This window comes from Aulonocara stuartgranti (genome assembly GCF_965226115.1).
Source record: "Aulonocara stuartgranti genome assembly, chromosome: 20".
In the NCBI taxonomy this organism is placed as follows: Eukaryota; Metazoa; Chordata; class Actinopteri; order Cichliformes; family Cichlidae; genus Aulonocara; species Aulonocara stuartgranti.
This window is the reverse complement of record NC_138956.1, coordinates 27,978,618-28,004,782: the sequence shown is the minus strand read 5'-3', so window position 1 is coordinate 28,004,782 and position 26,165 is coordinate 27,978,618. Positions and strand designations below refer to the sequence as shown.

Below are 26,165 nucleotides of genomic sequence, written 5' to 3'. Positions count from 1 at the left end.
GCCAACAAAGGTTATGTTACAAAGTATTGACTTGTATTTTTGTTATTGACCAAATACTTATTTTCCACCCTGATTTACGAATAAATTCTTTACAAATCCTACCATGTGGATTCATGGATTTTTTTTTCACATTCTGTCTCTCATAGTTGAAGTGTACCTCTGGTGCAAATTACTGACCTCTGTCATCATTTTAAGTGGGGGAACTTGCACAATCGGTGGCTGACTAAATACTTTTTTGCCCCACTGTAGATTAGCAGTTAGCACACACACTGTTAGCCTGCTGTTAGCTAGTTAGCATTTCTCCTCAGCTGATGATTCACTTTTCATCAGTGAGACGGCTGCTCTGTTATCAGATGGTGCTGAGACCTGGACCTGGTGTCTGCAGTATGGATCAATTATTTATGCTGTAAAACCTGGACGAATGACGACGACAAGAACTGATTATTAAACATCTGCAAACAGCATTCATGTTACATTTCATGAAGGGAAAAGAAAGGAAATAAAATGTTAGTATGTTGTTTAGACACTAGAAATAAACTAATAGATCACCCATCAAATCAGTTTCACTTTATCATTTTTCAGATTTTTTTACAAAGATTATAGATCAGCATGTTTTATTTGCGCTTTGTCCACTGATTATGTCACTGATAAACACAAGCAGAACAGACTGTTTTAGACTTTTCAAAGGTTAAAATATGGATTCAAATTTAAAAGGTGACTCTGTGATCCAGGTGTTTGTGAGTTTTGGTAGAATCTACATGGATCTGATTGTGTTTCCGTTCTGTTAATCTCATGTATTTCACTAATATTCCTAAACGTACCAGCCAACAGTGAGAGAAGGAAATCTTATTGTATGTTATATGTGTAGTGTTGTTGGTCCTGATGAGGAGCACCTCAGGGTGCCGACTCACACATTCTTTATTATTCAGTGAAAAGCCACTGACAAGGCTCCAGCTTTGTGTAACTCAGCTGTGAGTCTGTATTTCTGCATTCATCGTGACATAATGTTCATCACTTACTTATTTCAGCTAATTTTCTTTTCATGAATCTGATGGTTTCTAATGAAAGTGGATATGACAAAGACCAGGAGACAGAAGAAAAGGAAGCAAACGGGTGAAGGGCGGAGCCGCTGACCCCTCACAGAAACCTTGCTAGGATTTTGTTTTCTTTGCATACATTTATTTTGTTCATTTAATTTAAATTTTTAGCACTTTGTTGCTTGTGGGTTGTTTTTTACATACCTGTAAATAATGACCAAAGGCCAAGGCAATTATTATCAACTTCTAGTACTAGTGCTATTACTGGTAGTATTACCTTTAGACTTCTGTGTAACACTGCCATGGTAGTCAACCGTCCCCGTATTCCAGCTTGTCCAGCATGCTCGAGTCTGTCAGAGCTCCTGTTGGTCTGTCACGTCCGCTCCTGTTCAGGGTTCTAGCGATTGTCTTATTTGAGACTGAGGTCCTCGGGTCTCGTGGCACCTCTGGGGTCCTCAGACAGATCTCCCAGACTCGCTCTCTGTGCTTCTCTTTGACTTTCAGTCCAGCTGCTGACACACTGTGATAAGTTTGTATCAAACCTGCTTTGTGAGAATCGCCTCTTTTTCTCCCGTCTGTTTCTTTTGTAGTTTGAACTTGATTGAGTGCTCAGCAGCAGTTTGCTTGTGTCATAGCTCAAAAAAGGTCAACTTTTTTTATTCATTTTAGTTTTTTGCGTGTAAATAGAAATCATTTCTCCTGCTAAGGAAAAACTAGTATTTTTATAAATGTCATGTTGTTGCACTAAAGATTCACTTTCATTTCATGTCTTCACTTTGATCCTCTTGTCGCCTCTGACCTGAGCGATCAGTAAGAATAGAAATTGGAGATAAAGTATCTGAATTTCAGGAGCGGGACCACACCTCCAAACACACCCCCTCTAGTTCTCATCTCTATACGTTCCCCCAGTTCTACAAGCTGTTTGTTCTCGTTCTTAAATGAGGACGTGGGCCCAGTGAGTGAAAGCTATGTACAGATGTGAGGACACATGAAAACACTGACGAGTCACAAACACACAGAAACTTGTTGTTTTTCATGTATTTTATTTAGTGAAGGATACTGTTACTGCAGGATCTTTAATCCTCTCAAGCACCTACAGATTCTGCAACAGATCAAACACACACAGTCAGACGTGGTTGGCTGTTCACTGTAACAGTTCACATGAAGATGGAAGCTAAATAAAGCAGCCTGTTATTGTTGGCATCACAGGTGGATCACTGAGCACCTGTTTGGCTCTGCTGCTGGTTTTCCTTCCCCTTGTGTCATGAACCGTTCACATACTCTTCATCCTTTGAGCTACTTACTCAGACAGTTGTAGGTCAGCTCCAGGTATTTGTACATACGCGGACAGGTGTCGCCAAGCATTCCACTGCTTGCTCTCATAGAACAGGTGCGTTTCCCATTACACCTGTGGATGCAGAGCAGCACAGTGCAGATGAAACACTTAAAGGCAGGTAGTAAAGATCCCCAGCTGACAATGCAAATTAAAGACACATTTGTTTGTTGTTTTCTCATACTAGACGATGTGTATGAATGATGTGGATGTGCAAAAGAAGTACAACACTAATTATGTAAATCCAAATACTGGTGATTAATAACACTGATCAAACCCAGGCTATAACCCCTGGCTGTGTGGGGACAGCAAACGCTGTGAACACAAAGTGATGGTTGCACATCCCAGCTCACCCAAATCATACTTTCAGCTCCGCTAGCTTCAGAAATATATGTCGTTAGCTACGAGAGGAAAGTGCCAAAGACCAAAGACTTCATAGTCATGTTTAAGATCTCGTTGTAAAAAGTCACATTAATGTTAAAGCTGTACCTTTCAGCAACTTTGCTAGTGGGGTTTGAACACTTGATGTTTTCCATGTGTGAGGCCTCCCGTCTGAAGGAGCATATGTGTGGATCACGGCGCCCAAAATCAGCATGGTACACGTGGATGACGTGGCCCTGGTCTGTCAAAGAAAGCAGTGCGTGCTGTTGAAAACTGAAGAAGGGTGCTTGGAGAGGCAGTTATCAGGACACGTCAAAGTTTGTCGGGTCACACGTGATCTTACCGCACTGCAGTTCGACCATAGACTGCTCGCAGGTTATCAGGTGAACTGCCAAAGTAACATCAGTCAGATTAGGTGGAGCACTCAGAACCTACTGTTTAAAGCAGGTGCGTGACTCACTTGCTGGTATACAGGTGTAGGTGGTCTGGATGTATTTAAAGGTGTCATTGCAGGGATCGCTTGCAAAGATGGCCGGGGTTACTTCACACACCTTCTTGCCGTCACAGCTGAACAGATAATAGAAAGTAGAGTCAGCAGTGAAGCACCATGGGAAATCCCACCAACGCTGAGAAGAACAGTCTTTCATTGGGTTCTACGTGATTATGGGGTCTTGTAAGGTAAAAGGAATTCCCCACAAATATCATCAAAGTGAAATCGTCTGTTTTGTCTGAGGCGAAAGGCTCGCAGTCCCAGCTTTGCACTGGCTCTGATAACCTGGCATTTCTTACTCCACGATCATTATCCATGAAAGCAAGAAGGCACTCTGATTCTTTTATATTCACTTTTCAAAAAGCATCTCGTCTTCCAGACATGATCTCTCACATCACTGAAGTTTCACACTATACATGCAGCACATTTCATCCCCTGTTATTCTACAGGACCTGTCCCGACTTCTTTGATGTTGGGCTGAGAAACAAACTCAGAGCAGGTCCAGTCAATCAACAATCATTTATTAAGCACATGCATGTGGCGATGTACACAATACCACCTTCTGTGTCGATCTCAAGAGGAAGCACTTAGATACACAGTTTCATATGTCAGGGTTAACGCTCCTTCATGCGCAGGCAGATAACATAACATGCATCAGTTACAGTTAGAACAGACATAATTCCTTTTTTGGTAATCTTCTATAACACTTAGAAATATCTATATGTGGTAATCAGCAGCAGTGACATCCATTGATAACAAATACCGGTGTGTTATTGGGACGTATACCTTGTCCTGATGGTGTCTTCAGCACCCTCCAGAGAGCACGCAGTATTGATGGCCACCTCTTCAGCTTTCTCTCCACTGCACGTGTCCCGGTCTCTTCGTCCATACATGGACTCCTGGACACGAATCACTCCAGTTTCTGTTGGACATCACAGAGGCAGGTATTCAAACGCAACGACAGAGCTTACCAACCAGGGACGTCTGCAGCTGCCGTCAGCCTCACAAACTCACAAACACAAACTGCAGAGATGCTCACTCGCTGCTTTGTATGCTTCCCAAACACAAATGTCATTCCTGTCTTACATACTCTGTACTCATAGAACCAAATCAAGGATCCCTTAAAGAAACGGGCGTGTTTTCCAAATCTAACTAAGTGGTGATTATATTAAACTCATGTGTGCCACTTATTTAGTTTTGATGCAATGTTGTGTGGAGGTTCTTCCAGGCGGTAAATGACGGTGTATGTTTGCTGAAACACTTCACAGGGTTTAAAATCCACCCGTCCATTCTCTCCCGCCTATCCTCAGAGTGTGGGGGTAATGTACCACCGTGTGTGGCTCCTGGCTCTATACGACCACTGTGGCTTTCTGTATGGACACTTTTTCTAAGGCAGCTGAAGAGATGTGAATAAAAACTGGAGGAATAGGACACTATGGTGTAAAGCTTCTGCTGGATATCAGCATGTGGAGTTCTGTACTCATGGTTTAAAGTCGGTCCTGAGTGTTTCTGCTCTCGTACCTCACTGTGTGTCTATGATGTGATCTGTGTTCGACATTCGTCCCCAATAAATAAATAACAATAACACGTAGAAACACTGCAGCGCTGAGAAACATGAGTGGTTGGGTCTTACCACAGCTCAGCCGGTGGACGTGGTTCCCACACGTGATGACTCTCTGCGCACCTTTAAAGCACACATGGAGCAATTAGTCTAACTCACATATTAAAACTAAGCACACTGAGAAACAATCAGACTAGCAGACACTTACCTGTGCTAACAAGCAGACAGGCTGCTGCCAACACTGAAAAACAAAGGAGCAGCACTCTCAATTTATAATGTGGCCAAATATGAAAACATGTGATACTTTACCCTTAAATACATGAACTGAAGAAATCTTCTTCAGCTAGAAAACAACATGAATGAGAAAATGCTGACTGTACTCACAGAGCGTGCTGCTGAGGTGGAGCATGGTTTCAGGGGACCCAGTGAGACTGATGCTTGCAGCAGAAACACGCAGCATTTATAGCTTTGAGTCTGTTTGCAGTCTCATCTTATCGTGCTAAACAAACCTTACCCCCCAGACTTTTGTTCAGCTGGATACGTGCCCAAACATGTGGCCAGGTGCTCGCCCAGTGAAGGATTTGACATGATTATACACACATGCAAAGAACATACAGTCCTGCTTGGATCAAACGTGCTGCAATGAATTTTTGAAGTGATCGATAACAGTAGAGCTCTTTACTGAGTTAATGTTTGGACCTTTGCTTTGTTTTTTGGGGGGGGAGGGGGGGGGGTTATAGGGTTTCTGGAGGTGTGGTCCTGTCAAACAGCCTGTTTCAGTTTAAATGTTGTTTTCAATAAATTGCATGCTCAGCAAAATGTTTTGTCTCAGTAACATTTCTTCTTGTTGCATGTTGAAGCTCGACCTGGAACCTTGTTCAGATCCAACCATGCAAAACAGGATTTAGTCATTTTTCTTGTGGTAAATGGCCTGTATTTATATAGCGCTTTACTAGTCCCTAAGGACCCCTATGTGTTAGAGGGCCCAGGCCTGAAGGATAGACCGACAGGTCTGTGTAACAAAGACACTTGGCTCACTGTAACTTCAAAAAGTCATTTATTTCAGAACTGAAACTGTGTAATGAACTCACATGTTATCTTCTGATATATTAACCTGACATCAGTCTGCTCACGATGCCCTAATTCCCTTTTTGCTGATGGGCTCCATAAAATACTGTTTCCACTGAAGAAGCTGTGTTTTTATTTCATGGCCAACAGCTAAACTACTCTTTATGCTGTTTGATTGTCTGCACAAAGTAGAGAAATTGATATCTACCTCAGTTTTATTCTGTTGTATTTATTTATGCTTTTTTTATTTGATCTGTTTGTACATATTAACCTGCATCTGTGTGTGGACAGCAGAGAAAGACTTTCATTGCACAGAGAAATGCTTTTCTTTGTACACGTGACAATAAACGCTTGAATCTTTGAATCTTGAATCTTTGAGGACACATGGTTTCAGTGAATCAGGAAATACTGAACTAGCTGACACACAATTTACAAAGTGAAAAAAGACAAACCTGCAGATTTTCCAAATGTAAGTGTGCAGGTTTGTTTCTGTTATCTGTGTGCTTCTGTTTCTGTCACAGATAACGCCGTTCGGATTGCATACCAGAATAAACAGAGCAGAAGAAGAGCAAACAGACAAGACAAATAGGACACAAATAGCAGATAACTCAGCACAAACACAGGCACGCTGCCACCACACGCAAGCATCACTGACAGTAAATCTGATCCTTGCAACACACAGTCTGCACTATGTGCTGAATAACATGGAATTGTAACCCTGATACTGTGCAATGCGTGCATGCCAGCACTGCTTCAGGGCAGTTTGATGTGCAGAAAAATAAATCAGATATTTTAAAAATAGAGGTCGTTTCCTTTGATCTGACTTGAGACATTCAGCTCCATGCAAAAGTCTGGACAAATCAAACTCATGCAGCAGACACACAAAATGTCTTCTTCTTCTTATCTTCTAATGTTTACGCCAACAGAAATACAAAAAGTATTTCTTATTTCCAAAGGTCAACACAGCTGTAATATCTATGTTACAGCTCCAGGCTTGGAGGGTATGACGATGATACTGTCACAGCTACAGCTGCAAGCGACATCCCACAGGTCAGCCGGGCACTCCCAGGCCTGACTCTGACGTAACACAGTTAATATAAGTGTGTAATGCAAAGTGACCACATCATAAGAGTTCTGCTCTGTGTCATAGTTTTTACAGCACACGTTGTTCTGATCAGGATTATTTTCAAATCTGTCCTTACATATTTTACACTACACTGATTAAAGTATACACCTATTCGGGAAAGCTGTGATGGCACAGATGCATGCTGGGAAATATAGTACTGGTACCTTCTAAACTTGCTGCCTGGTCCTCAAACAATTAGATCCTCAAAGAATTTTGCCTGAGAATTTGACTAAATCCCTGCAGACCTGCTGACGTCAACCATGCGACAGTTTTGTCTTATAGAGTTAAACAGCACAGCAGCATTTTATTTCATGTTGAGCGAGCAAAGCGAAAAATGGTGCTCAAAAGAGGAGATGGAGAAGAGAGCAGGATGAGTACAACGACCCGCAAGGCTCAAAAGATACAGTCTGAAACATTGTTACTACTGTTGTTATAATATGTGCTCTTACTGTAATATGAGTGTCTGTTCCACTGTAAAGTAACACAGACCGAGGATGAGGTGACGCACACAGTGGGTTTGTGGACACTTCTCCTTTGTTCCATGATTACAGACATCGTGGTGTGACCTTATATGACGTGTACGTGTCCCACAGCCTGGGATTGCTGTTGTCCTCCATGGTGCTGATTAATTTTATTTTGCACGTGTGATTTAGAGAGAGAGTGAGGTGCTGTGTGTGCTTCAGTACAACATGATGGTGAGGGTCTATCAGAGTTACGACTTCAGATTCATGTAGTGCCAACACTTTCATGTCAGAGTAACAAACGACAAGCTCTGTAGCTGCAATAAAACAAAGACTGGGAGGCTTTGTTTTGTATATTAAGCAAGAAAAATGAAGCATGTCTGTTTGGGTTGTGCTCGGCGTGTATGACACACTGTGTCTGTCTAATACTGATCGATTGGGAAAGGAGCGGAGTTCAGCAGGAAGTTCAGCTGTTACAGTTTTCAGGTTTTCACACTTTTTTCACTTTGTCTCTGTGGCTGACATGTGGACGATCAGAGCAGCAGCAGCACATACAGACGCTCTCTGTACGCAGACCAAAGCTGTGCACCTCTGTTGTAAACTTCTCACTCAGAATTCGTCAAACAGTCTTCTGCTGCACAGCCGAGGATTCTGACACTAGGTAAGAACACAGGCAGGATCTAAGCCCACAGAGCAGTCGTCCACAGTGTCCAGTCTGACACATGATGATCTGCAAACTGTCCATGAAGACGTCTCAAGAAGCTGGTCATGACACAATAATGGGAATCAATGATAGTTTAATAGTGTGTGCAGGAGCAGAAAAGTCCAATTTGGCTGTCCAATCAGAAACAAGAAAGGAAAGGAGGTTAGCGTGTCCTCGATCGTATTTAGAAACTCCCCCGCTCATCCTGGGAACACACTAAAGTTTACGGCCTTTAGGCCTGTGTTTGAATCGAGCCTGCAGCCGTGAGCAGCATGTCTTACTCCTCGTCTTTCTGTCCTGTCGCACTAAAGGCTGAAAAAAACAAACAGAAAACAGCGAAACATGAAGTTTACACATACCTCTGCACTGAAAACAAACCTGGCCTGTTGAAATCTCCCAATTCTTTGAATCTTTGGGCTGAAGGAGGGACAATACTCGGTGTATAAATGCTCAATCAACAATCATTTATTTCCATACAATTCAACAGTCAGAGCATTACAACGTCCGGACGGGAGAGATGCTACCAGAGGGTCAGGCACATGTCTCAAAATGGTAACGGGTTGCTCAGCTTTTTATAGTCTCTAGTGGCCCCCAGCTAGTCGTAAAAGCCAAAACATCACATTTTTTCTCTGTTACAGCGCCTAAGTTATGACCTCGGCAGTTGTTTCTCTGCTTTCTGTAAGGTGGGGGTGTGGAATGTGGTCTATCTATCTCCCCTGTCTTTAGACACAGAGTCTCCTGCTTACAACCTTCTCTTCATGATTCAACAATTAAGCATGTCAAGAAAACAGTGTAACACATTCCCAGCAGATCAAGGATACAGAGTGATGCACATTTATCTAATGAACTAATATGTGAATATGTTCTGTTAACTCAAAAGTATAATGAGAACTAAACTACATACAGCTCACACACTCTATATTAAAGGGTATAATGTGATCTACAGCAGTATTCTAATTCAACTACTTTGATTACATATATAAGGTAACATATAATAACAGAATAATCTAATAGGCCTCAGATGATTTTTACACCATAAACACACTCACAAATATTTACAGCAGGTGAGAAACTTTCATTGTCAGTTGTGTGCACAGTTTTGTGTGCTGTGGATGAAATCATGTGTATTTGATCTTTGAACACTTTGGGTCCAGCTGCCATAAACTGAGCGAATCTGCAGCCTAACAGTGAAGTCACGCATACACATCCACACACAGCTCGGCCATTGTACACTGCAGTCAAAGCCATATTGTTGAAGGTAAATAGTTGTGTAATTTTATCTTTTTTAACCTGCAGACCAACATCAGGGATGTTTGGAAAGTTCAGCTCCGCATGTCCTCATCAGTTCATGAACTTGGCTATAACACAGACCTATCTCATCCTCCAGGTTTATTATTTAACTACCTTGTCAATATTTGAAAGGCAACATGGCTTAGGACAAACAAAGTCATAAACTGGTTTCCACTGGTAATAGATGAGCCCCCAAGAAAGGCTCTGGAATCCTTGACCTTTAGCAGGACCTCCACCGGGTAATGGTCGCTGACTTCCAGCGCCTGAATAAAAAACACAGGAAGAACAGCCAGTGTCAACAAATGAACAGAGTTTGATCTGTTTCAGTAACAAAATCACAGCACACCGTGTTTAACACACTCTGTAGGTGTGTGTTTCTGTACAGTTCACACACACTGGTACAGACATGCAGAGCGTGGACTGTTACCTGCTCCTCCGTCAGTCCGTAATGCTCTTGAAAGTTAAACGGTTTGGCTGAAGCAGGCACGATGGCTCTGTGAAAGGTTTCCCCATTCACAACAATCCTGTTGGCACAAGCAGAGAGCAGCACACATTTACTCATGTCTCTTATTTCATTCACACGGTCACATTTAAGTCTGCTATAGTCTGCTTACATTTACATATTGCATATCAGCTTTTATCAAAGGAAACTTTGTTTCTTGAAAAGTTCCAGGGATCCTAAAATCTTGGGAACTCTCCTGAATCAAAGCTTTGTGCGTTTACCTGTCGTAGGGGCAGGATGTGGTCGATCGCACGGTGGTGTCAGCGTCGTCTGGGATGAGCCAAATAAGATTCGTGTCTGTGATTAGGCGCACATTCTTCCTGTTCTTCTTAGCGAGGTAGCCACAGCCCGCATTAAAGTCTCCAAGAAGCATCACATTCTGCCCATTACAGCACAGCGGTCACCATGTACACCTGTAGTATTGACTTCTTGTCTGTTTGATGAATGCCAAAATAGTCTTTACCTCAGTTTTCCACATGTTTCTCACATGCTGTAGAACATCATAGAGGGCATCGAGCTCCTTGGTGGTGTTGGAGGGCGTGGTGTGCTGAGGTATGAGAACAAACTCCTTTATAGCTGAGGATGGAAATGAGGGTTAGAGGGAGAATCCATCCAACAACACCAATATTTCCATTCTGTCACAGGGAAGCATCGGGGACCGACCTGTGCGGTCCGCTCTGAAGCGGACAACAAATGGCTCTCTGGAGAAAGCGTCGACGTCTCCTGGTTTATTATCAGGGTACTGATACTGGTCCATGACCCTCACCGTCTCCTTCCTGAACACATTCAGGTTCAGTGAAGCCAGACTCCGTCACTATACCTGCACTTAGATGTCCTGTGCACAGAGGTGTAGCTCACCTGTACACAAACACGTACTGCTCCTGGTATGTCTCAGACCTGCCCAGTCTCTCGCTGGCCACAGTCTCATATTTATACTTGGTGTCAGACCTGAGGGTGAAACAGCACAGATGGGACGGGGATGCAGTCACTGCATGTGTCAGTCGCTAAGTTTGAGCATTTAGAGTCCAAACCACTCACCTCCAAACTGATGCAATAACATGTGTCTGTGGGTGTCTGTGGGGGTTGGTCTGTGTGTGTGTGTGTGTGTGTGTGTGTGTGTGTGTGTGTGTGTGTGTGTGTGTGTGTGTAAGCAAATGAATAATCACTGTTTTAGGGAGTCGAGCAGAAGTGGTAAAGCTTTTCCTCTACTGTCTCTCACTTCCTGGAGCAAACACACATCACAGCGTGTGATGATCTGAAATGGAGACACAGCACAGCCATGAAAAGGTGAGTGGGAGTGGGACACACAGAGGAGCCACTCATTATTCGCCCCGCTGGTCACCTGCAATAAAATAAAAATGTCCTGCATCCCTAAAAATATTTGTTATATTTGTTCTTTTTGGTCCTTTTCCCAGACCACCGCGCAAATTAGAACGTGTTCATTCCGACTGATGTAGTAAGGAACGCGTTGGCATTGACTCTGCGCCACCTTGTGGTGCTAAATGATAATGCATGGAAGTGTCTTCATAGCCTTTGTTTGGTTGCTTTGGTTAATTTCACAATGTGGTGAACAAATTTTCAAACAGGAAACAAGTTTCTCTAAACAAATCATTTTTACTGATTCACTGAGTAATTCTGTCAGTTTGTTAGTGGCCCCACTAGCTACAGCCATGTAGTGACTATCGTCCACTAAAGAACCACGACACTGTCCCTCAGCTGTTTGAGACAAATACAAGAACACAAGCACTCTTACCCAGTCTTTCTTTTTACCTTACCCTGGCAAGAATCCCCATAACGTCACTCTTCTTCGACTTGGATTCACCAAAATGTTGTGTGTTGAAGGCACAGATCCTAAAATCTGAACCAGCTTTAGTATCGGTCACATCCACGAGGACGGCAAGCAGCAGGAGGAGAGACAGACTCATGGCCAACAGCTGGAAGGAAGCACAGTCCCCATCGAGAAACATGATGAAACACATGAGCTGAGGGCTGCTACGGGACAAATTCAGCTTTGTTTGGTGTTTAAAAAAAACACTTTTGATGGAAGCTTTGATGTGAACATAACTGAGACGTGGACTAAAGAGGAGACAGACCACTGCATCTCTGATGGTGCAAAGAAGACGGGAGTTTGTTGCTGCCATCAAATCCAGAATATTTTCCTCTAATGGTGTTTCACCGTCTGTTTGATTTGGGAACAACATTTTTGGAGCTGGGGTTGTATAACTAGGTTTTTAATTTGAATGATTTTAATTGATAAAAAGAAGTAAACAGCAAACCAGCACAAATCTAATGGCTGTTGTTGCTTGTGCATAAACATGAACTGTGATTATTCCTGTTTCTCGTGGTTTGACTCAGCAGTGAAACTTCCTGTTTCTTCCTGTTTCTTGTGAAATTAAAATTCACTTCTCCAATTCCTCCTGATGACCAACAATAGCTTTAGCATAAATCTTAGACATGAACCACATATTTGTTCTCCCCCTTATCTAAGGTCAGGTGACCTGGGAGGGGGGGGGTTCCACCCTGAACACGTCACCACCCTGTCACAGGGCCAATGCAGAGGCTCACATTTACCCGTTCTATGGGCAATTTACAGTCTCCAGTTAAGCTAAAGCCGCATGTCTTTGGACTGAGGGAGCCAGAGGGAACCCAGGAAGGCACAGCTAGAACACACAGCGACCTCGGTCAGATGATGGACTGCCACCCAGGGCCTTCTGCTGGTGAGGCAACAGTGCTAACCCTGGCACCACCGTGCTGCCCTGCATCATTATCTATTTAAAACCCACTAGCATAAAAAGGGTCAAACTGAGTTCAATCGTGTGTATGTATAAAACCGTCCACATGTAAACACTTGTTGCCCACAGAGATGATGTTTGCTCCGTGTCCTCTGTCTGTGTTTCTTAAATTTGTTACCATTTCAGCTCCTTAAAAATGTTCTCACATAAATAATTAATAGTGTGTTCATTAAAAAATGTCCACTCATATTTACTTTCAGACAAAATAACATAGCCAGTTAGCTTTCAGTCTGTTGGTCACGATGGTTTCACCCGAAACCCCTGCTGATGATGACCCACACATTCACACTTTGGCTCACGAGATGATGCACATGATCAGTAGTGGTTCCTCTTAAGGGACAAATCCACTCAGGTTCTTAGAGCTGAAGATAGAGCTGACACGTCTTCAGGAAACCAAACTAGTCCAGATCTGTCCAAGGTCCCCCCTCAGCCACAGATGTTTTGCATTAATGAGTGCAATCACATCTGTGGACTGATGAGTCCCTGACAGGAAGACCACGGTGTTCAGTTACTTCAGTCTGTCACTGCTCTTAGTGTCCTGCAGCGACTGTAACCACATCATTTCCTCAGGGCCTGGAGAACAATGTCCAGAAACCCAAACAGGAGAAATATGAAGGAAAACAAACAAACATAACAGTCCAGTTTGTTTCCGTGTGTCCTGTTTCACGGAAACAATCATGGAAAATGTCATGTCTGAGTGTGGGCCGGCAGGAAGAGAGGACCCGAAATGCAGGACTCACTGAGGCGGAAGTAATTCAAAACACACAGCTTTATTGCTGGTAAGAAGCAGAACAGAAAAACACTAACTAAACTGGAAGAACGGAATGAGTAGACAGGAAGGCTGGCTGGCAAACGGAGCACACGGAGGAAGCGAGGGTAAACAGACGTTAACGATGCGACACCGAGTAGGGGAAGACACAGACACTAAATACAAGAGGTGAACGGAGCAAAGAGGAAACAGCTGGGAGACACGGCTGACGTTGATTACACTGACGAGACAGGGAGAGCACAAAGCTGAACGCACTGACAAAGGGCACAGACCTACAAAATAAAACAGGAAGCACACGCCAGACAGAGACAGACTCGTAAACAGGCATAATGACGTCATGGACAAACAGAGGGACATACGGGCAGAGAAGACTAAGCACAGGCAACCTAAACCAAACATAAGGGCAAGATAACAAAACCTAAACCAGAAATAATCATCATCAACATCATCATCAGATAACTAAAGAATCAGAATATAATTGTAATCAAAACAGTATCACCAGAGAATAACTAATCCATAATGCAAAATAAACCAAAACATAAGAAACTCAAAATACTGGGTCCAACGGACCCAGAACCGTGACAGTACCCCCCCTCTAAGGGCTGACTCCCGACAGCCCCAAACAAAAAAAAAAAGCACAACAAAGCACCAGGCCAAGGCGGGCGGAGGGGGTCCAGGATGGAGGGACAGAGCCCAAACAAAAAAACAAGGAGCACCAGAGTCCAAAAAACGCAGGAGAGCATATCAAAAACAAAACGAAACCAGAGCTCACCAAGAGTCCACAAAAAGTTCAGGGGGCCGACCGTGCACGCGGAAACGGCGGCGACGGGCGTACAGTTCTGGAGGCCGACCGTGCACACGGCAACGGCGGCGACGGGCGAACAGTTCTGGAGGCCGACCGTGCACACGGCAACGGCGGCGACGGGCGAACAGTTCCGGGGGCCGGCCACGCGGAAGGCAGTGGCGGCGACAGAGCAGATCCGGGGGCCGGCCACGCGGAAGGCAGTGGCGGCGTCCAGGAGGGTGTTCAGGAGGGCGCCCACGGTGGCGGAGATGCCCAACAAGCGGCCTGGCAGATGACCGACGATGTGGAGGCGGTAGTAGGGGACCTGAAGGCTTCGTGGCCCCTGCAGCCCCAGGCGAAGCGGAGGCCGGACCAGACGAGGCGGCAGGTGACGCTGAAGCAGGTGAGGAGGCGGGAGCCGGGCCAGGCGAGGATGAAGAGGCGGGAGCCGGGCCAGGCGAGGATGAAGAGGCGGGAGCCGGGCCAGGCGAGGATGAAGAGGCGGGAGCCGGGCCAGGCGAGGATGAAGAGGCGGGAGCCGGGCCAGGCGAGGATGAAGACGCGGGAGCCGGACCAGGAGAAGCGGATGAAGCCAAAGCAGACGCCGGACCGGGCGAGGAGGATGCTGAAGCAGACGCCGGACCGGGCGAGGAGGATGCTGAAGCAGACGCCGGACCGGGCGATGGAGGATGCTGAAGCAGACGCCGGACCGGGCGATGCAGGATGCTGAAGCAGACGCCGGACCGGGCGATGCAGGATGCTGAAGCAGACGCCGGACCGGGCGATGCAGATGAGGATGCTGGACCGGGCGATGCAGATGAGGAGGCCGGACCAGGCAAAGCAGCTGATGAGGATGCTGAAGAGGAGGCCACTGCAGGTGATGCGGAGGCTGGACCAGGCGAGGATGAAGACACGGAGGCCGGACCAGGCAAAGCAGCTGATGAGGATGCTGAAGCTGGACCAGGCGAGGATGAAGACGCGGAGGCTGGACCAGGCGAGGATGAAGACGCGGAGGCTGGACCAGGCGAGGATGAAGACGCGGAGGCTGGACCAGGCGAGGATGAAGACGCGGAGGCTGGACCAGGCGAGGATGAAGCGGAGGCTGGACCAGGTGAAGCGGATGAAGCCGAAGCATGCGCTGGACCAGGCGACGCTGAGGATGCTGAATCCGGACCAGGCAACGGCGTGGAGGATGCAGACGGAGGCGCTGCAGCAGGTGGCGGCATGGATGAAACTGCTGCTGCAAGCGTGGATGAGGCTGCTGGTGGAGCAGCTGGTGGCTGGACGGGCTCCTCGGGCCCCCCAGCTGACGAGGCAGATGGCTGGACGGGCTCCTCGGGCCCCCCAGCAAAAACAGTCTCAGAACCAGTGGGCACTGGAGCCCCTGGCACACACAGAACAGAACCAGCAGGTGCGGAGACTTCTGGCAGGAACGCAACAGGACCAGCAGGCACGGGGGCCTCTGGCAGGGACGCAACAGGACCAGCAGGCACGGGGGCCTCTGGCAGGGACGCAACAGGACCAGCAGGCACGGGGGCCTCTGGCAGGGACGCAACAGGACCAGCAGGCACGGGGGCCTCTGGCAGGGGAAAAAAAAAAAAAAAAAAAAAAAAAAAAAAAAAACAGGTAGCGCTGGCTTCTTTACATCCAGGGGGCCAGAGTTAACTGAATGCTGACATCTAACCTCTGGGGAGGCCCTGGAGAGAGCAAAAGTCAAAGGTAGCCAGGTCTTGTGGAGCAACAAAAGTCTGTGTGGGGCTATCCTCCTCCTGAAAACGAGTGGGTGGAGATGGTGGCTGAGGTGCAGGCAGTGCTAGTGGCTGAGGTGCTGGCAATACAAGAGAGTGCACTGAACTCGACTGAACTGACTGGAGAACAGGAGGAGACTGAACCGGGGACTGCCGGGCAGCTAACTGAGCTTCTGGCTGAAGAGGTGCTTGTAGCAAACGTAAAGAGGGTGGTGGCCTATGTTCTCCTGAGCCTCCAGAGCACAGTTTAACCCGCTGGATGGGCTCAGAGAAAACAGTTTTCCTTGGGTTCCCCTGCTCTGAGTGGGCAGGTAAAAAACAGTCTTTAGCAGGCAGGCTGAGCTCGTCTGGGCTCTTAGTAGAAATAGGAGACAAAGACGGCTCGGCTGAGCTGCCAGTGGGGGGAAGAGCAGGCTGCACTAGCCCAATAGGGTCAGGAGACGCTAGTTTAGCAGCAACAAGCGCTTCTCTGGAATTTTTAGTCTCTGGGTTAACCTTCGGTTTGCCGTGTATGGTTCTAAGCTCCAAAGGAGAATGAACAAAGTCCTTTAAATCCCCTGAGAGGGAACAGCCCCCCGCAGACGAGACAGAAAAAGTGTTCTTGTCACTCACCCCAGCCGGCTGCTCAGAAGTTCCCGAATCCAGTTGAGGTAAGGGGTGCCGGCGGCGTGAGCGGCGTTTCCTCCCAGACGAGGGAACGGAAGTGGCGGAGGAAACTTGTGATGGCGGAGGGATGACAACTTGCTCCTCATCCTCTGACCACATCGCTGCCAAGAAGGAGGCCGGTGAATTTGGCTCGGAACAGCACGCGGAGGAATCCCGCGGCAGAGGAGTGGAGACGCCTCTCCCCCGTGACCGTCGCTGCTGCGTAGCGCGAAGCTCCGTGCTCCGCGGCTGCTGCTGCGGTGGCTTCGGGTTAGCAAACTGGGAGCGGGCAAAAGCCGCGAGTTCCCGAGCTTGTAGCACCTCCTGGGCTTCGTGCAGCTGGTCCATATAGCCCATAAATCCTCTCAGCTGGCGCAGGTGAGGATTTCCCTCCAGGACGGCTTTGATGGCGTTAATCCCAACCACTATAGTCTTAGTGTCTTTGGTGTGGGAAATCCGCTTCATCAAACCTTGGATGCGGGAGAGGTCATACTCCCGGGACGAGTCCGCTGGGTCCTGGTTGTGGTCGCATCGTTCTGTCATGTCTGAGTGTGGGCCGGCAGGAAGAGAGGACCCGAAATGCAGGACTCACTGAGGCGGAAGTAATTCAAAACACACAGCTTTATTGCTGGTAAGAAGCAGAACAGAAAAACACTAACTAAACTGGAAGAACGGAATGAGTAGGCAGGAAGGCTGGCTGGCAAACGGAGCACACGGAGGAAGCGAGGGTAAACAGACGTTAACGATGCGACACCGAGTAGGGGAAGACACAGACACTAAATACAAGAGGTGAACGGAGCAAAGAGGAAACAGCTGGGAGACACGGCTGACGTTGATTACACTGACGAGACAGGGAGAGCACAAAGCTGAACGCACTGACAAAGGGCACAGACCTACAAAATAAAACAGGAAGCACACGCCAGACAGAGACAGACTCGTAAACAGGCATAATGACGTCATGGACAAACAGAGGGACATACGGGCAGAGAAGACTAAGCACAGGCAACCTAAACCAAACATAAGGGCAAGATAACAAAACCTAAACCAGAAATAATCATCATCAACATCATCATCAGATAACTAAAGAATCAGAATATAATTGTAATCAAAACAGTATCACCAGAGAATAACTAATCCATAATGCAAAATAAACCAAAACATAAGAAACTCAAAATACTGGGTCCAACGGACCCAGAACCGTGACAGAAAACCCACGGCACACATCTGAAACTAACGTGGAAAACAAGAAGCGAAACTCCAGAAAACAAGATGATAAAATCCTAAAATCAAACAGAAAACACGGAGCAGTGACCATCGCAGGAATGATCCTGACGTCATGGGAAACATGGAGAAATGACTCTAGTTCAGCTCTGTTAGCTCTAAAGCTGTTACACGTCTACTTTCAGCACAACACATGAAACTACAGCGTGTGTGTAGCAGGCAGAGGTGTGGACTCGAGTCACATGACTTGGACTCGAGTCAGACTCGAGTCATTAATTTTATGACTTTAGACTTGACTTGAAAAAATGTTCTAAGACTTGTGACTTGACTTGGACTTTTACACCAATGACTTGGGACTTGAATTGGACTTGAACCGGTTTACTTGAAAAGACTTGATATTTTACCCCAAATATAAAATTTAACATGCATATTATATAGAGATTGAAAATGTGACGTCATTCACGGGTAGAACCGCAAAGGATTCTGGGAACTCGTGGCAAGCGGTACTAGCGCACGCAGGCTTTCAATTGAAATCAGTCACACAGCGATAAAAAGAAACACAAAAATGTCAAGAAGCTGTTGTATTATTAACTGCAATAGCCGGTCGCATGACAGCCACGGGAAGCCGACGGGTAAAGAGATCGGTTGTTATCGGATTACGTCGTTGAAGAGAAATTGTTCAAACCATGTTTCCGAAGTAACAAAGAGGCGACTGGATTGCAGCCATTCAAAGATCAAATATAACGTCCCAGAACACTCCAGCTCACAGGTTAGTCTGCTCCAAGCATTTACACGAAGGTCAGTGTTTTTTAGTAGTTAATGCGTCATTTTCATAACATAATTAGTGATATAGGTTACAAGCAAGTCTGGCGCTGAACAGAAATTGTCGCGCTATGCTCCTTTATTTATTGTGCATAAATAGTGAATTGTCCTGACACAATATTGCGTTTCGCTTATGTTATTATGGTACATTGACAAAAACATATACTTTTATTCACAGGATAAAACAGGTTTTTTGTATCACTAATTGCCCAGTACGATTACAGCATACAATATTGTTGTCACTGCTACATTTCTGTGATGAACCAGAAATTATTTCCACTACTAATTAATTACCGTTGAGCTCAAAGGTTATATTAATAAACGGTTAACGAATGTGTATTTATGACGACGATTTGTGAGACTGGTAAACTTATGATACGTACGATGGTCTTTCGTTCTACACGGTGCATTTCAAGGTCCTGCACCCATCCGTCGGTAAACTGTACCTGGACTTGTTGCAGTGACCGGAAGTTACTAAACTTCATGAGTGTATGCACTCACTCCAAGAACCGTATGATTATTAATATGCATATAAATAAAGAAGCTATTTTGTGCAAAGATGTCAACTGTAAGAATGCTGTGCATAAACATTTACTCTGCTCCATGTATGATGATATAGTGACTGCTCTGTATAAAAGTGGCACACTGCTTGATAAACAATATAAGCATAAGAAACCTAACATCAGACCTGGCTGGAAAGAACATGTATCCATGTACCATGATGAAGCTCGCATAGCTTATAAATGTTGGGCCATGGCTGGAAGACCTAAACAAGGCCCAGAATTTGAACAGAAAAAATGTGCGAATGCCAGATATAAGTACGCTGTTCGCTTTATAACTAAAAATGAGCAAATGCTAAGAGCAGATTCTTTGGCCAGGAAAATGCTGTGTAATAATACGGCAGATTTTTGGAAAGAGGTGAAAGCTCTTAATAACTGTAAACCATCTCTACCATCAACTGTTGAAGGTGTTTCTGGGGCAGATAACATTGCAGCATTATGGAGACAGCATTACAGTGCGTTGTTTAACTGTATAAAAAGTGAACCATATGAGGACAATCTTGACATGAGTAATGACACAATAAGTGTAAGGACACATGAAGTATATGAAGCCATTCATAGGTTGTCTGATAATAAATCCTCTGGTTTGGATCACATCACTGCAGAACATTTAAAACATGCTAGTGTAAGGCTAGCTCCTCTTTTAGCACTCTGTTTCACTGGGTTTATGATTCATGGCATATTACCAGACTCAATGCTGTGTATTTTACTGGTACCAGTTATGAAGGACAAAGCTGCAAAAGTGAGCTGCTTGGATAATTTAGGCCGATTGCACTAGCCAGTATTTTATCTAAGGTGTTAGAAAGAATCTTGTTTGACAGAGTTAGTGTGTTCATCTCTTCTCTGGATAATCAGTTTGGCTTCAAAGCACGGCACTGACATGTGCATATATGCACTCAAGGAAATAGTCAGTTTGTACAGGGCTAAAAATTCATCTGTCCTCATGTCTTTCATTGATGCCTCTAAGGCTTTTGATCGAGTGAACCACAGAAAACTTTTTGATAAAATGAAGAGATGGGGAGTTCCTCAGTACATCGTGAGGATTCTCTCTTACTGGTACGCTCATCAGAACATGCAGGTTAAATGGGGAAGCAGTATTTCTGCCCCCTTTGGTGTCAGCAATGGTGTCAGACAGGGTGGGATTTTGTCTCCAATTTTATTTAATTTGTATGTTGATGATTTGTCCATACAACTGAGAGCCTGTAACACTGGGTGTATATTAGGTAAAGCACTGATAAATCATCTTATGTATGCAGATGACCTGGTTGTTTTTAGTCCAAGCAGTGCTGGGTTACAGGATCTTCTTAATGTCTGTACTGAATATGGTGTGCAATATGACATTGAGTACAATGCTGCTAAAAGTGCTGTTTTGATATGTAGAACCAAGCAGGATAAACAGCTAAATTTCCCTTTGTTTAAACTGGCACAAAAAACTCTTGAAGTTCATAAAAAGGTGAAATACCTCGGTCACTTTATTACTGAGCAAATGAATGATGATGATGACATATACAGACAACGGTGTAAGCTCTATGTGCAGGCAAATACTATTGCACGCAAATTCAGCTTTTGTTCACTTCCAGTTAAAGTGGCTTTGTTTAAAGCGTATTGCACACCGCTATATACTGCCCCCTTGTGGTCATCCTACAAACAATGTAGCATGCAGAAGCTGCATGTTGCATATAATGATGCGATGAGAATCCTTTGCAGGATACCTAGAAGTGGTAGTGCCAGCCAGATGTTTGTAGCTGTGGGTGTTTGGACTTTTAAAACACTTTTAAGGAAGCTAATGTTCAATTTCAGAGAACGACTGGATGGTTCGAGTAACAGTATAATTTTAGCACTCACAGATCCGACAGTGAGTGGTTCCCGTTACTCATCCAGTCTCAGAAAGCACTGGTTAAAGTGTTTGTGTATTTATTGATTTATTTTAAGTAATTGTGTTTTATGTATATTATGGTTTTATGTTTTTACAAATGTTTTAGATACTTATTTATATACATATATATATTTAATGGTGTATACCTTGTGTTGGGGGGGGGGGGAGTGTTGTGTGTGTGTGTTTTGTTTTTTTTTTGTCTTGTTTTTATGGACATGAAGTCTGCCAATTAAGATTGAATTGAATTATAAAGATCCATTAGAGTGTTCATCATATCGTCCTATATCACTCTTAAATGTAGATTTAAAAATACTGTCAAAAACACTTGCTCTCAGGCTAGAGCAACATCTACCATTGTTAATTTCTCCAGATCAGACAGGTTTCGTGAAGGGTAGGCATGGTTCTTTCAACCTGCGCAGGTTTTTGAACATATTACACACCAAGTCAACTACAACCCCTGAAATTGCCTTATTACTCGATGCTGAGAAGGCATTTGACCGGGTGGAGTGGGATTATCTGTTTTATACTCTGCATAAATTTGGATTTGGCCCTAATTTCATTTCATGGATTCAGTTACTTTACTCCTCACCTATGGCACGTGTTAGAACAAATTCGTTATTCTCTTCTTATTTCCCACTTCTCCGTGGTACGAGACAAGGTTGTCCCTTATCCCCTCTTCTTTTTGCATTATCAATTGAACCACTGGCGATTAAACTGCGAGCTGACAGTTGCATTAAGGGCATCTTCAGAGGTGACCAGGAGCACAAAATATCCTTATATGCTGACGACCTCCTGCTGTATATGTCAGAGCCTTTATGCTCTCTTCCCCGTGCTCTTGCCATTTTTGAATGTTTTGGTAATATTTCAGGTTACAAGTTAAATCTGCATAAAAGTGAACTTCTCTGTGTCAACTCTATAGCCAGAAAGATTTCATTTTCAGGTTTTCAATTTAGCGTTAAATCAGGGTATGTGACCTATCTGGGGGTTAAGGTTACCCACTCATACAAAGATCTTTATGAAAGAAACTTTGTCCCGCTGCTTAAAAATACTGAGACAGATCTTCAGAGGTGGAACAATTTACCACTGTCATTAATTGGCCGCGTCAATTCTATCAAAATGAACATACTTCCCAAGTTCCTTTACTTATTTCAATGTATCCCATGCTACTTACCCAATAAGTATTTTATAACACTGAATAAGCATATCTCTGCATTTATTTGGAATGGCAAAAGTCCACGAATTCGTAAAGATTTCATGCAGAGGACTAGGCCAATGGGTGGATTAGCCTTGCCAAACTTTCAGTCTTATTATTGGGCAGCAAATATTCGTAATATGCTGTACTGGATGAGTAATGTTACTACAGAGACTCCAGCTTGGCTCCAAATTGAGTCATCCAATTGTGGCAAAATTTGCCTATCAGCTTTGTTGAGTTCAGCTCTCCCATTAGAACTATACACCTATAAACGTAACCCTTTGTTGTATGACTCGCTCAGAATCTGGGTGCAATGTAGGAAAAGGTTGGGGTTACACTTAATGTCAATTAAAGCACCTATCTGCTCAAACCATATGTTCCCACCCTCCATGATGGACTCTGCCTTTAAAATATGGGAAAGTAATGGCCTTAGAAATATCAAAGACCTTTTTGTAGATGGGATTTTTGCCTCATTCACGCAGCTCCTGAAGCAGTTTAATGTTCCTCGGCAACATTTTTTCCGCTATTTACAAATTCGTCACTTTGTAACGAGTCGATTTCCTTCATTTCCGGAACTACCTGAGGAAACTTCTTTGGATAAAATTATTAATATAAACGTTCATAAGAGAGGGGCGATTAAAGAAATCTATGCTATACTATTAGATCTTCAATCTCCTTCTCTCTTCATCCTTAAAGCACAGTGGGAGAAAGACCTTGGGATGACTATAACAGATGAGCTCTGGCAATCTTTTCTCCAGAGGGTACACTCTTCTTCGATATGTGCCAGGCATGGGCTCCTTCAATTTAAGGTCCTACACCGATTACATATCTCCAAGGAAAAGTTAGCCAAGTTCTATCCAGGAGCTGACCCTCTGTGTAACAGATGTAAAGCAGAAACAGGTTCGCTCCTTCATACCTTTTGGACATGCCCCAATCTTCATACCTATTGGGTGTCTATATTTAGCACTCTGTCAGAGATGTATAACGTTAAATATGAGCCTTCTGCTCTAACGGCTATCTTTGGGGTGATACCTCAAGACATCACTTTGCCAAAATGCTATTCGAATTCTATTGCCTTTGCTTCACTTATCGCAAGGCGCCTTATACTTTTAAGATGGAAGCAGGAAGCTCCTCCCACACATGAACAGTGGCTTGCGGAGCTCATGAGGTTTTTACATTTAGAAAAGATGAGATATACACTGGCAGGTTCAACCACCAAATTTCTTAGGGCATGGCAGCCATTCTTGATGTACATGGAAACATTTAAAATGACCACCTTATCATGACCAGATACCATATCTCTATATCGCTATCATAGCTAACTGTACGCTGAATGTCCCTTATACATTTTATTTTTCTATTTGTTTGTTTGTTTTTTGTTGTTTTGTAGGGGTTTCTTTGGTTTGTTTGTTTGTTTTTTCCTTCTCTATTTCTGTTATCTTTTGGGGTATTGTAAATACTGAACAGCAAACTACTGTATGTTCAATGTTTTGTTGTTAACATGCTGCTGTGACTGAAAATAAAATTTATAAAAATAAAAAAAAAGATTGAATTGAATTGAATTGAAATAAATATGCTAAGATGAGATAGCTGACTTCATCTAACTAGCAAATGTTGTCCAGGCTACGTTGGTGATGCAGTTTTTTTTTAATGTGTATGATATTTTTGTCATGCGATTTTAAAGCCGGTCCTACAACCGCATCCAAGAATAACATGCAGCGTATCTCAGAACTGTCGGTGAAAATTATTCTTGGAGCTAGGTTTAATTGAGCTGCATTTTAAAGAGGTGCAATTTCACAATTTGTGTATATTTTCTAAGTTCACTATTTTGTCATGTGTTGAGAAAAACACAGATTTTAAAATTACATGGTCTAATATTTACATTTAGCATAACTGCAACATTATTTTTTCGTTTTTTTTTTAAAGACTCGAAAGGACTTGAAATTCAAAGTTTCAGACTTGTGACTTGACTCGGACTTTTACACCAGTGACTTGAGACTCGACTCTGACTTGCCTGACATTACTTGAGACTTGACTTGAGACTTGAGGATAAAGACTTGAGACTTACTTGAGACTTGCAAGACAATGACTTGGTCCCACCTCTGGTAGCAGGCTGTACCAGCTGCTGTAATGTGAGCTCCAGCTGTCAGGTCTTGAACCCAGACACACAGCTTAGTGTGTAGGAGAGTGCAGCTCTGTAGTCATAAACACACAGCAGCAGATTACAGGTCACACGCTCCACTGAGACGGCTTTTCCTTCGCTCGCTCCTTCTGTGGGTCGTCAAACTACAGCTTACCAGCTCTGGGACTTCTTGGAATTGTAGGGTGTGTTCGCTTCTTACTCCTGTCTCTCGACTGAAACTCAAAGCTACCCCCGCCACTCTGTTTCCTGTAGGAGGGACTACAAGGAGGAAGCAGCAGGAGATCTGCTGCTGTGAAAAACTTTCTTCTGTTTGTCAGAGATCAAGTCTTTATCAGGAAAATCATTGCAGACATTAACATTTGAATACTTCAAAGTAAAAAACCACAAACCTGCCTGGTTACACATATATGACTTAAGTATTTACTGTGAGGAGGCAAACAGTCCACAGATGAACAGATCAGGTGTGGGAAGTTTAAGACAGCCTGCAGGTTAAAGACGTGTACACTGCTCCAAAACATTCAAAGAAGACTTGTTCATCAGAGCTTAGGACCGTGTCAGTTACACTTCAGAGATATTGATCTGGTCAGTTAGCAGAAAGGGCTGTTAAACTAACAGCAGGGGGCAACACTGAGGAACCTGAAACAGGAACAGCTTTACAGGTGGAGGCACCTGACATGGTTCACTCCTCAGCGTTTCTAACTCGGATCAGTGTCCTGCTGGGAATCTGGGATGACACCTGGAGTCCAGCTGTGGAATAATCACACGGTGTCCTCCCACTCACAAGTCCGGATCTGTGAACTGTGTCTCACAGCCAGTGTCCAACACCTGGCACAAGCTACGCTGTGGCATACAAAGACACAGGTGAAACCAGCCATCACCTGAATGCAAGGAAGTGTCCACTCCCACCGCTGTCCAAACTTTCATACTAGATTTCATTTCTTTGTAATCTTCTTGCCAGTGATTCCAACAGGAAATCTAGAATCACCAGTTAGCCCCACCCACTAACAGATGTCTCTGGACCGTAGGAGGAAGCCAGCCAGGAAAACACGGGAGAACCTGCAGACTGTCCTCCTGTCTCCAGCGGACAGGTCGGCCTGGATGAAGCAGGGACACACCGGTGCCAAACAGATGGATGAAAACAAACGTTACGGACTCCAAACGTACTGCAAAAACTGTTTCTCACAGAAATGTCCCACGAGAAGCGCAACAGTGAGCACTGAACTACATTCAGCAGTACAGCTGGTGCTATGGTGGGAGCTGCAGATGCTGAACCAGGACCTTCATTTGGTCTCCTTAAAAACAGAAACAGTAGCTCCACCTACTGGACATTATATCCCTAAGTTAACCAAAAATAAATAAATGGTAAATTTCCTGTATTTATATAGTGCTTTACTAGTCCCTAAGGACCCCAAAGCGCTTTACATATCCAGTCACACACACATTCACACACTGGTGATGGCAAGCTACATTGTAGCCACAGCCACCCTGGGGCGCACTGACAGAGGTGAGGCTGCCGGACACTGGCGCCACTGGGCCCTCTGACCACCACCAGTAGGCAACGGGTGAACAGCGATGGCAGCAATAATGTGTTTGATTATCTTCTAATCCTGATTTGCCAACACGTTTAGCTGTCAGCTGTTCCCGATGCTTCAGCAGCTCGT

At 44.5% G+C, this 26,165-nt stretch overlaps 2 protein-coding genes across 4 annotated transcripts; both read right to left on the bottom strand.

Moving 5' to 3' along the window:
- Positions 1–2,060: 2,060 nt before the first annotated feature.
- Positions 2,061–5,381, bottom strand: LOC309696358 (L-rhamnose-binding lectin SML-like). The gene is made up of 9 exons (XM_082517537.1): positions 5,187–5,381; positions 5,011–5,043; positions 4,875–4,925; positions 4,028–4,163; positions 3,212–3,318; positions 3,095–3,139; positions 2,860–2,992; positions 2,342–2,445; positions 2,061–2,139 (listed from the first exon to the last, which is right to left on the bottom strand). The coding sequence occupies exons 1-9, from the start codon at positions 5,260–5,262 to the stop codon at positions 2,123–2,125; spliced, it is 702 nt and encodes a 233-aa protein (XP_082373663.1). The 5' UTR covers positions 5,263–5,381; the 3' UTR covers positions 2,061–2,122.
- A 3,222-nt stretch (positions 5,382–8,603) lies between these two features.
- Positions 8,604–24,759, bottom strand: dnase1l1 (deoxyribonuclease I-like 1). Of its 3 annotated transcripts, none has more exons than XM_082518508.1 (10): positions 24,659–24,759; positions 24,430–24,556; positions 11,728–11,886; positions 11,119–11,207; positions 10,811–10,900; positions 10,616–10,728; positions 10,416–10,528; positions 10,174–10,331; positions 9,878–9,974; positions 8,604–9,713 (listed from the first exon to the last, which is right to left on the bottom strand). In XM_082518508.1, the coding sequence occupies exons 3-10, from the start codon at positions 11,875–11,877 to the stop codon at positions 9,561–9,563; spliced, it is 963 nt and encodes a 320-aa protein (XP_082374634.1). In that variant the 5' UTR covers positions 11,878–11,886; positions 24,430–24,556; positions 24,659–24,759; the 3' UTR covers positions 8,604–9,560. The 3 variants fall into 3 exon arrangements, with proteins under 3 accessions (XP_082374634.1, XP_082374635.1, XP_082374633.1); XM_082518509.1 differs by having other exon boundaries at positions 24,462–24,556; XM_082518507.1 differs by lacking the exons at positions 24,430–24,556; positions 24,659–24,759 and having other exon boundaries at positions 11,728–13,423.
- Between the last annotated feature and the right edge of the window lie 1,406 nt (positions 24,760–26,165).